Genomic DNA, 12363 nt, shown 5'->3' with positions numbered 1-12363 from the left:
CAGAGATCTGAAAATGCTCAAGAAAAACATGTCAGAAGGGGGTCAAGGTCTAGACACATGCAACAGTTTCCTGGCTAGAATTCCCGCTCTAGTTTTTCAATTTTAGCCATATGTGAATTCTTAGGAAAAGGGCAGAAGACACCCAGTTTCTTTGCCAAAATAGCACAGAAATGGGCTCTAGTCCAACTGCTAATATTGTTCCCTTCTGAAACCTTGTGAGCCAGACAACTGCATTCTGCATTACTCTCCGAACTAATCTTCCATGCTCCGACTGTCTGCTTAAAGCATCCAACCACTTTTCTAATCCAAAGTCTCGGTCTTCCATATTCCTCTAAAAAAGAAATATGGTCATGGTCTACACAGCAACAGCCTACTCTCTGGTTTCCAACCACTGGTTACTTTTCTGTTGCTGTGCTAAAACACCATGACCAGAAGCAACTTACAGAATGAAGGGTTTATTTAGGCTCACAGTTCCAGAGAGATAAGCGATCATCATGGCAGGGAAGCATGGCAGCAAACAGCAGGCATGGCAACTGGAGCAGGAAGCTGAGAGCTCACATCCTCAACTGAAAGCAGGAAGCAGAGAGAGCACCTGGAGGTGGGATGAGACTATAAACAATCAGAGCCCACCCCTTGTGGCATGCTACCTCCAGCAAGGCCACACCTCCTAAACCTCCCCCAACCCACATCACCAACTGAGAACCAAGTGTTCAAATATATGAGTCTATGAGGGATTTTCTTATTTAAACCATCAGAGAGTTAAAAGTTAATTTGGGGGGTGGGGGGCACTAGTGGCACATGCCTTTAATCCCAGCACTTGGGAGGCAGAGGTAGAGGCAGGCAAATTTCTGAGTTCAAGGCCAGCCTGGTCTACAAAGTGAGTTCCAGGACAGCCAGGGCTGCTACACAGAGAAACCCTGTCTCAAAAAAAAAAAAAAAAGTTAATTTAACATTAATTGGAGACAGCAGAAACTCTGTCAAAGGGCACCCCCCTTGTTATAGCTTTATAAATAGTTCACCATACTAGGCAAACTAGTGCTGTAGTGGTAAATGGTCCTAGTTTGAAATACTGAAAAATATTAAATATTAATAACTATAAAATACCTAGAAGTTATACAGAAATATTACTGGATGTTTAGATCTACTGGTGGTTCTCTGTGACAGGCTGTCACTATGCAACCATGGCTGTTCTCAAGCTCACAGTGTAGCCAAGGGTGGCCTTGAACACATATCTTCTTGACTGAGCTTTCCAAATACTTACTTAGCCTGCAAGCCAGTGTGCCACAATGCCAGGCTCGGATCTACTATCTTAAAAGGGCTAGACTCTGGTGTCCCCAACTTCCTGCATAATATGATCCTCACTGAATTGCAACGAACTAATTTCTAAAATAACTTTTAAAGATTGTGACATTTTTCTCTGGAATTTATGTGTCTCTCACACACAACCATTTAGAAACTAGTCTTTGAAAATTGCCCAGATTGAATGGAAACAGTTCTGTCCTGGCTTTTCTTTTAGCCAACTGATAGGTGTGTGTGTGTGTTGTACGTGTGATACTTGTACATAATACACACATATGTTGGTAAATTACTATGACACTAATGCAGCATTAAAACAACTTTGTTAAGTGACTGCCAAGAGCTTAGTGTAGTGGCTTCCATCTCGAATTTTAACTCCCAGGATACTGAAGGAGGACAGTCACAAGCTTCAAGCCAACCTAGGGTACACAGTGGAGCCAACATGGGCTACAGGGAAATCCTCAATAAGTGACTGCTAAGGTAGAATTTTTATCAAGTTCTAGACTGGCCGGCTTGCTATACAAAGTTTAACACGACCAAGAGGAGGAACTCTTTATGACTAAAGATTAAACAATACTCATGCTATCCACACTCATGATTAAATGACTGTGCCCATCACAGTATGAGGCCCCTTCTGGATTAAGGTAGCTGATGCACAACCACTTAAAATCTTTTTCTCAAGTGGGTGCTCTGATGTGGATGATGCACATAGGAGCCATACTGTTGGAACTCTGACAAGATCAGTCAGTAACGACCTGATACATGAAGTCAAGAGTTCTATGAGCACGCAAAGGAAAAGACCATGGAAAAGACACTGCCATGACCTGAGCACAGGCCCAGGTATGTGGCAGGCAGTGTCTACATCTACCGGCTTGCTCATAGTCATTAGGAAAGAAGTTTCTTGCTCCAAGTAGAGAGCTATGCCTAAGAGAAACTGGTTCTGCACACTACCAGGCAACCGCTTACACTAAATCACTACCCACTTACCAAGACAGAAAATTCTCCCGCTGTTGATAGTTCCAAGGGCCATAAAGTCATCCTTCCAGCAATAAATCTAACTACCTTAGAATCGACAACTGGTGTTTTCCTTAAGAATTTGTGGAGAATAGATGGGAATGAACCGTAAACCCTGAGAAACAGATTCCTCATGTCAAGTCCTTGGTTTTCATAAATGACACATAGTGCAACAATTTACCTTTTCAGTAATTGTACCCACAGTGTCTTGCTCCCCAAATTTCAGTGAAAAACAGCAAAGCATGCTAAAAATGACAGATTGCAGAGACGAGTCTATTTGACTGAAACCTTAAGTATATATGTGATTTAGCTGAGCTGAAAGTTATGGGACCTAATGGAAGACAAATAGGATAATCATTTTCAGATAATAACTGGGTAAGTAGAAAAACTCCTTTACTAATATTACTTAGACACAGAAAACATACCTGGGAAGGGCACTAAGATAGGTTCCATCCCACCCCCACTGCATCCCATCCTACCCGCGTAGTTTTCCTTTAGTACAAACCTGTGTGGTTTCGACAAATCCCTCATTTCCAACTATGAATGGACCTTTTTCTCAGCCCAGGTAATAAGTATAGTTAATTACTTGAGAAAATAATCTAATGAAACAGTACTCCATCCCAATTTAAGCATTATTCAAACACATTTCAAATGCTGAAGTTTCAAACGCAACGTTTTATTTACATGTTAGTTATCTTCAACATATACACACACCAACACTGACTGTTCCCCACAGAACAAAGGATGTCTAGATATCCCAAACGGAAATGAAAACTTTAAAATATATTCTTTTTAGGACTGTAGGCAATTACACACACATCACTTACAAAGCTATTACTGATTTGTCCAAGGAAGCAGAGTGCTATAGAGGGAGGAAACTGGAGTATGCATTCAGGAGTGACACGACTGAAGTCTCAACATGAGAAAGCTGACAACACGTGGATTTTTGCTGTGAAATTTCTCTGCAAAATATGGGCACAAGTTTGTCAATGGGCAGTAGGTTGCGGTCAATCTTTCACACATTATGGTGCAGAGGCATCAAAAGAGATTGCTTAGTCCTTCTCTGGGACCAGCTTCAGAACTTTTCCAATGGCGATTGTTTTACCCTCATCTCTTAAAGTAAAACGACCCATCTGAGGAAAATCTTTAAATGTCTCCAGGCAGATAGTTCCTGCTGTCCTTAACCGGGCAATGCACACTTGGTCTTGCTTCACAAAGCGGGGCCGTGTCTTGCTTTTTTCTCCTGACTTTTTGTCTACTAAGGAGATCAAGGCTGTTATTTCAACCTCCTCAATACAAGTATGAATGTGAAGCACCGCATTATAACCTGGGCAGATGATAGACTTGTGCTCAATGATCACTATCTGAACATCAAATGTGCGTCCGGAATGGCAAAGATTACTGGGTTCACAAAGTATGAAGCCTGGAAGAATCTCTTCCTCTTCAATCCCTTTCAGTCTGATTTTGAGGTTTTCACCTGGAGCTACAAAATCAGTCTCGGCATCATCAGAAACGATTCCTAGAACTTCCACACTGTGCTTGTTTGGCATCATCACAAGCTGCTGGCCTTTAAAAATGGATCCTGATTCCAGCTTACCCAGGACCACAGTGCCCATATCCTTGTACTTATCCACAATTGGCAACCTAATTGGCCCATCAATTGATCTGTTGAAGTTTGGCAAACTATCCAAATACGGAATAAATGGTAATCCGGTGTACCAAGGACAGAAATCAGATTGCTCTTTAATATTTGCTCCAGTCAGTCCTGAGCAGGGCATAAAGTGAATGTCCTTTTTTGGACTGAAACCAACTTTTTTCAAAAAGGGCACCAGTTTTTCTTTACATTCTTCATATCGCTCACTGCTCCAATCTACTGTGGGGTCATCCATCTTATTAATAAGCACTATTAAGTATTTTACCCCTGCTGTTTTGGCCAGCATTGCATGTTCTCTTGTCTGTCCACCTTTTTCAAATCCAGTCTCAAATTCCCCTTTCCTGGCAGAGATCACCAGCACAGCTAAATCGGCTTGAGAGGCACCGCCAATCATATTTGGGACAAAACTCTTGTGGCCAGGGGCATCTAGGATTGTGAAATGCTTCTTTTCCGTTTCAAAATACGCACGGCCCACTTCCACTGTTTTACCCTTGTCTCGTTCTTCCTGGTTTGTATCTAAGGCCCAGGACAAGTACCAGGTCTCTCTATTCTTCTCCTTAGCTTCTCGTTCGTATTTCTCAAGTGTCCTTCTGTCAACCATTCCTGTCAAAAACATTATTTGTCCTCCAATGGTTGACTTGCCAGCATCCACATGCCCAATGAAGACCACATTTACGTGTTCTTTCTTAGGTGCACCTGATGGTATGGACACAGATTTTGATTTCCTTACTTCCTCTTTCTCCTCCATCACTTCCTTGACACTTTCTTCTGGGGGCCCTGCATCTCCCAAAGAAGCCTCAGGCTTTGCTTCACTCACTTCTTTAAGCTCCCAAGATTCTTCTAGGGCCATCTCCACCTCTCCATTTTCTACAACAGGTTCTGAAAGTTCCATGGTAACAACTGAACTGGAACCCTCCCACGACACTAAAGGGCCATCTTTGGAAGGTTCTACAGGTGCTCCCCATTCCATCCGTTTACCTTCAGGCTCCCCGGCGCCACCGATGCAGGTTTCGTCGCAGCTGGAGGCTGTGGGGGCGGGCGGCTGGGCCGATCCAGGCAGGAAGGACGGCACGAACTCCGCTGCGCTTACGCTAGGCACGAAAGGTTTGGCGTGGATGTTGAGCTGACTGCTGAAGGCCAAGCTGAGATGCTTGCGCTGGGCCTCGGCTTCCGCGGCCTCAGCCGCTGCCATGGCTGCGGGGGCGATTCCATCCCCGCTCGGAGCCGAACCCGGGGCTTCCATGTCCACCTGATCCCAGCAGTCGGGAGCCGAGTCGCTGCTGCTGCCGAGATCCATGGTGTGAGCAGCCGGGGTGCGGCGGAGAAGGAGCGAGGTAGGCAGGTCAGGAGGAGAGGGTTCTACCGGTGGTAGTAAGGCAGGAACAGCCACGGGCCACGGGCGAGCGACGCGAACCTTAGCGGCGCGGAGGCAGCTAAGCGCAGATGCTGCACTCACAGCTGCGGCGGCGGCAGATATGGCCGCTCAAGGCTCAGCTCCAATGTGTGAGCGAATCTCCTCCCCCAAATCCCAATCACTTCCGACTCCTCCACCCCTGACCCAACGCCTGTGGTGAATTGACCCCTCGCTGCCATCCGTAGGTTTGTCCCCGTTAGTTCTCAGTCAGAGGCTGAGTCTCCAAGTACAATTTAAAAAGAAAAGAAAAAGAAAAAAACACGAGATTTTCTATTTATTTTGGTTCACACAATCTGACAGAATGATTTGACCACGTTCCAATGATTAAGCCTTAGATACACCTGACTTAAAATTCTAAAATCTTCACATAAAACGAAAATTCCTATTGAACAAATGGGAGGCAAAAAATGAGCAACAAGCGGGGTGGGAGGTCAGTAGCGCTTACACGGGGATTTATAGAATGAATCAAGATAGTAATTGCAACTTAAAATCACGAATTAATTTGAAATCGAGAGGCTTTTTGTTCCCATTGATGCCCCCATCCGCTTGCATTTTAAGGATGGGGTTAATGGTCTTTTTAAATTACCAAGGAAAGCAATTTTTAACAATTATTCTAATCATTTTATATGCAAGTATCCGGACAGTAGCAGGCAGGCCATTCTCTGGAGTAAGGCCACTGTACCTTTCCAACCATCTGTAGTTGTACCTATATACCAGGACTTCTACAAGAATCACAGGCCATGCCCTTTCAGCTTCGTTCGGAAACCAGAACTGAGTTTGCAATAGGAATCAATGCAGTGGCAGAGGTAAAAAGAAACTGGCTGTAAGCTCAATTAAAGCCACTATGGCCTCTAAAGTGTAGAAAATCCTTTATAGTTCTCATTAATAGACTATCACCCTCAAAAATGGTTGATATTTTATCTAAATCCTGGATGTACTTGTTTGTAAATTATAGCAATCAGAGAGGAGAAAGCTGGGGATGATCCAATTTACTTTTCCCAGGTGGAGTTGTAGGCATTTGTTTTAAATCAACCCAATAACAAAGTAAGACGTTATAAAACCAAGTGGATGACTGGTAATTTGATCACTATGTTCTCCATACTTCATGAGAATATCAGGGCCCTTGATAGTGCTCACTATGGAGCTGCCACAGCTGTGTGCTATTTATTTCCCACCTTTACCTGCCCTTGGTTCTTTTTCCCTGGTAATGGTTTATTTCTTTTATTGCAGAAAAAAGAAAAATAATAGGAAAAACTGAGAAGTAAAATGTAAAGATAGACTTCTGGGCAGCACCCCGCACAGGTACTGGAACATTTTGTGACCCTAGGACAACGTTCTTTAAATGGGTTTAGGAGAATCTGTCAAGGTTTAAGGGGCTGTTATTACATAAAGTAACCTATTCTAATACACAGGACAGATTTAGAATTTTTCCTTCTAAGTCAATTGAATTAGTCATAAAATATTAACAAGTTTGCTGCTTGGGTATCTTTTTTAGAGAACAGAGGGTTTTCTTCATTAACAGCTTTAAAGGGGAAAAAAGAAATGGTGGATTGGTGTCCTCACAGTCTGTCATTCATGGGATTCAGAAAGTGACTAGAGGCAGGACAGAGAACAAGACAGGCAGACAGACGGAGGGAGAAACAGACACACAGAACATTTGCTTCAGTCTACTGGAAAAATTGACCTTAGACAAAACTCTTGGCTTATGAAGGAGCACTCGTCTCCCTCTCACAAAGATTTTCCCCACTATATTTTTAAGTATATATGATATTTATTCATTTCCCCTTTTAAATGTTTTATTGTAAAACATAGAACAAAGATAATTGCATAAAGCCAGGAAGTGGTGGCTCACGCCTTTTATTCCAGCACTTAAGAGGCAGAGGCAGGTGAATCTCTGAGTTAGATGCCAGCCTAGCTTATAGAGCTAGTTCCAGGACAGCCAGGGCTACCTACACAGGGAAAACTCTGTCTCAAAAAGAATTTCATAAAACAAAATTATGTTTATTTTCTTATAAAAAGAGATAAGTACCACTGGGGTTGGACACCCCCAAATTTTGACCAAAGGTTCAGGGAACATCCAGAAGAAGGAACAGAAAGACTGAGGAACTGTATTTAAAGGTTTCAGCATTAGGAAGAAATGGCTGCTGAGAGAAGTCAAATCAGTCTTTCCCAAGGATGAGACCCAGATAGGTTATCCTGTCTGAAGTGGTCAGCTCTAAACACATATACACATGAGAAACACTAAATGGATTCAGCATGATATATATATATATCAATGTGTGTGTGTGTGTGTGTGTGTGTATATATATATACATATATACACACATATATAATGTGTAACAATAATAGTTAGAGAAGAAGATGTCATAGGTTTGAGAGTGAGTGGAAGGGACATAGGATGAATTGGAGGAAGTCAAGGAGGGGAAATAATGAAAACAATACTCGTATATAAAAGTCTCAAAAAATAAAAAGCAAATAAAGAGAAAACTATGACCTGGTTATAAATATTTTGAAAAAAAGAAGCACACTTACAATCAACATATAAATCAATAAATGAACATTTGTATCAGACATTGTGGTATGCACATGTAATTTTAGGATTTGGAAAGTTGACCCAGGAGAATCAGAAGTTCAAGTACCTAGTAAGGGACTGGGAAGTGAAGTAGTTCTTCTAAGGAGGGGGGAATAGAATAGTGTTATAGAGAGATAAATGTGAAACATTAAAGTCTTTTTTCTTTTCTACTATTTTAATACTACAAATTTCCTCATAGATACTTCTTTAATAGTTCCCCCACAGGCTTAGTTGTTGTTTTTATTTTTATTTAGAAAAAATATAATTTCCCTATTAATTTATCTTATGATCTATAAGTTATAGGATTTTATTTAGTGTCCAATTTTTTAGGGATTTTTCTATAATCATTCTAGTATGGATATCTAATTGAAATCCATTGCTGTCTGAGAAAAATATGCATATGATTTCAAGCCTTGAAATTTGGGGGAATTAATTTTACTCCTTGTAATATCAGTAAAATTCCGTGTATATCTGAGAAATTGTGTAACATGTTATTGTTTGGGAATATGCTTTATATGTCTATTAAGTCTAGATGGCTAATTGTATTGTTCAAGTCTTTATATCTCTGATGATTTTCTACTTATATTGACAGAGGGTCATTGAAATTCCTGGATACAATTATTGATTTTAATATTTTCCTCTTCAGTTCTATCAGGTTTACTCCAAGGATTTTGAAACTCTTTTACCAAGTATGTAAACATTTATGATTGATGTACTCTCTTATTTATTTGGACAAGGTCTTAGAATATATTCCAGGCTAACTTAGAACTATCCAGATTATCCAGATAGAACCTCAGGATATCCTGAGGCATTACATCTTCTTATTAAATTGATTGCTTTATCACTATTAAACATTCTTTTTATCATAATATTTCCAGTTTTCTTACTATCACTATTAAACATTCTTTTTATCATAATATTTCCAGTTTTCTTACTATATTAACATGGACTATCCTTATCAAAAAATTTATTTTATGCTATTTGCATATTTAGAAATAGGCATCTTTATTTTCCCTATAGGCTCTGTGATAGAGCTCTAACTAGCACAGATTAGAGCTTACATATGAATCCTAGTAACATACGCACACAAAACAATGTCAACAAAACCAAGTTTAACAAGTGTACTTCTTATAACTGCACTTGCCTTTTTATCATTTGCCTTTTTATCTGCTTTATTTTGCCTTAATATGAAAGATATTCTTTCCAGATACAGATTTTTTCCTGTACTGTTTTTTAGAATGTCAGTGGCATCTAAGATCTTCCTACTCAAGCTGTTCCCATTGAGAAATGCAGTGTTGTTATCGTTGTTTCTGTGTACCTAATGTACCTTTTATCTCTCAGTGCTTTTAACAGTTTTTCCTTTTCAGTGGCATTAAGCAATGATTAACCATAATGTGAATTGGTGTAAGTTTTCTCATTTTTCATTAGTGTCCTCTTTCTCCTTTTTAGACAATATTTTTCTGATGTATATATGAAATACACACACATACATACACACAGGTACACACACAGGACGATCTCAATTTGCATCCATTTTCTATGGGCTAGGGATACAGCTCAGTAGTAGAATGCTTACTTAGTATGTGTGAAACTAGATTCAGTATCCAACCCTGCAAAAAATTAACCATATTTACTATTTCTTTCAGCCAACTGAATGAAAAACACTTGATGGACATAAAGTATCTGAGATGTGGTACTTATAGTTAAATAGTTTATAACTTAGATGCATTCAAAATGCACATAATTTTTCCTGGCATTTTTTTGTCTTAGCACTTAAAATATATCATCTCACTGTTTTGTGGTATTCATTATTTCAATAGGAATCCAGTTAACAAAGTTACTAGGATCATTCTAATGCACAGGTCTCTTCTTGCTTTCAATATTTTCTTTGTCTTTCAACACTGTTCTTGCATTTGTCTTGCTTGGAGCTCATTGAGTGTGGTATACATTCTTCAATGCAAAATTGGAATTTTCTTGAATACTTTTCTCTTTTCCTTACTGTGCACTATTATATGTATGGGATTAATGCAGATCTCAGCTTTCTCTAGGTCTATTCTTTTCTCAAAAATCCTGTCTCTTTCTATTATTGGAGAATGACATTTGATCTATCTTAAAATTGGTTGATTCCAACTCTTAACTGTTTAATTCAAGATTATTGTTAAATTCCTTTCATGAAATTTTCACTTGACTTACTTTAGTTTTCAACTCCAAAATTCCTACTTTGTTGTTTCATCACTTCCACACTTATTTATATTCTCTAGCTGATTAAACATTAACAACGCACCTTCATTAGGTCTTGAGATTTCTCATGATTGATATTTTATTTATATTAACCTTAAAATTTTGTCCACTAAGTCTGATGTCTGATATCTGATACCAAAAGCATACACTTGAGAAAACACAACAAATTCAACCGTGAGTGGTTAAAAAACAAAGATATCAACATGTGGGATAATGAAACTAGACCCATGTTAACATGAAAAGAGGAAATCCCGTGGAGCCCCAACTATATGCACAGAACTATCAGCAACTAAGGAACGCTGAGCTCAATAGAGCAGGCTTCCCCAGAGAAGAGCCTCCAACTGGTTACCCGAAACCAAGAGATAAGCCCTGAAATCATATGCATACAAGTAACATTATGTGGACTGATTAAGTTGTATCAATATATTATTGTGTTCATATATGTATATATATATATATATATATATATATATATACATTGTATATGTGTTTAAAAACAATTAGAGGTCATGAATTTGAGAGAGAGTTAATGGGAGATACAAGAGAGGGTTTGAAGGGAGAAAATGTACTCATAAGTTGATATTAGCTGTTAATTAAAGGATAATCATGCTACAATCCACAGACCCAGAAAGTCGAAGTAACAAGGGCAAGGTCAAAGGAGGTGCATGGACCTTCCTGGGAAGGGGAAGTAGAATAAATTTTGTGGGTAGACTGGGGGTGAGTGAGTATGAGAACAGGAGGAATCAGGTGGGACAGGGGTGGGGTGGGGTGAAGGAAGAGAGTACTGGAGGAGATGAGTGGAAATGGGGGGACGCATTTGGGAGGTGGTGTGGAAGTTCAGTGTAGTATAAACACCCTGGAATCTACAAGGATGACCCTAGTAACCCTAGTAAATTCTCCTAGTAACGGGAAATATGGGGCCTGAACCAGCCATCTTTAACCAGGCAAGGCTTCCAGTGGTGAGACATCAACCCAACCATAAAACCTTTGATCTACAATTTTCCTGCCTGCAAGATATGTTGGGTAATGGTGGCACAGAACTTGTGCCAACACAGAACAGAACAGCCAACCAATGACTGGTCTAACTTGAGGCTTAAGGCACAGAGAGAGAGAGCCCATGACTGACACTGCCTGAATGGCCAGGAACCAGAGGCTGGATAGCCTAGAGACCTAGAATAGGACCAAACATGACTGGCAAAAAAAAAGTCCATGAAATGATTTCTAACGATATTCTGCTATACTCACAGATCCCAGTCATTGTCAGAGAGGTTTCCTTAGGCAATGGATCAGAGCAGATACAAAGACCCACAGTCAAGCATTAGGCAAAGCTTGGGAAACACTGAAGACCAGGAGGAAGGATTGTAGGAGCCAGAGGGGTCAGATACCATGAGAACACAGCCTGCAGAATCAACAAACCTGGGCTCTTAGGGGTTCACAGAGACTGAACTAACAATCACTGGACCTGTATATGTCTGCAGTAGGTCCTGGGCATATATATTATAGTTGTGTAGCTTGGTGTTCTTGTGGGACTCCTTACAGTGGGAGCAGGTGTTATCTCAAACTCTGTTGTCTGCTCTTGGAATCCTTTTCCTCCTGCTGGGTTGTCTCCTCCAGCCTTGGTTATGAGGGTTTGTGCCTAGTCTTATTGTTACTTCTTATGCCATGTTCAGTCGATATCTCTGGGAGGCCTGCTCTTTTATGAAGGGAAATGGAGGAGTAGATCTGAGAGAGTGGGGAGGGAGTGGGAACTAGGAGAAATAGAGGGAGGGGAAACTATGATTGGGGTGTAATGTATGAGAGAAAAATAAATAAAAAGTAATAATAGTAAGAAAAATTCAAAATATTTTAATTAAAAGATGAAAACATTTAAATAATCTAGTATCTAAACCATTGCATTAGCAAATTCTGTTACACCCTTTTAATTTTGTTTAATTTCTGTTGCACCCTGTGCTTGAGGAACATGCTCCTGTTTTATGGTATGTCCAATAAATTTTGAATAATGTATTCTTTTGTGATAACTCTCATTTATGGTATCTGACTTTGTTGATATCATTCCCTGCTCTTTGGATCCACTAACTTCTGGCAGACTTGCAAAGCCATCATGATTTAGGTTGAGGCCAAAACAATGCATATTCATTTGAAATAGAAACTTTACTTAAAAATTTGAGGGTT

General features: G+C 40.0%; 1 protein-coding gene across 1 annotated transcript; it reads right to left on the bottom strand.

Annotated features, from left to right (window-relative positions):
* Positions 1-2955: 2955 nt before the first annotated feature.
* Positions 2956-5449, bottom strand: Gspt2 (G1 to S phase transition 2). Its single transcript, NM_008179.2, has one exon. It carries the CDS (start codon positions 5259-5261, stop codon positions 3363-3365), a length of 1899 nt encoding a protein of 632 aa, NP_032205.2. The 5' UTR covers positions 5262-5449; the 3' UTR covers positions 2956-3362.
* Between the last annotated feature and the right edge of the window lie 6914 nt (positions 5450-12363).

The sequence above is a fragment of the Mus musculus genome, chromosome X (assembly GCF_000001635.26).
Source record: "Mus musculus strain C57BL/6J chromosome X, GRCm38.p6 C57BL/6J".
Lineage (NCBI taxonomy): Eukaryota > Metazoa > Chordata > Mammalia > Rodentia > Muridae > Mus > Mus musculus.
This window is presented reverse-complemented; position numbering and strand designations above follow the sequence as displayed.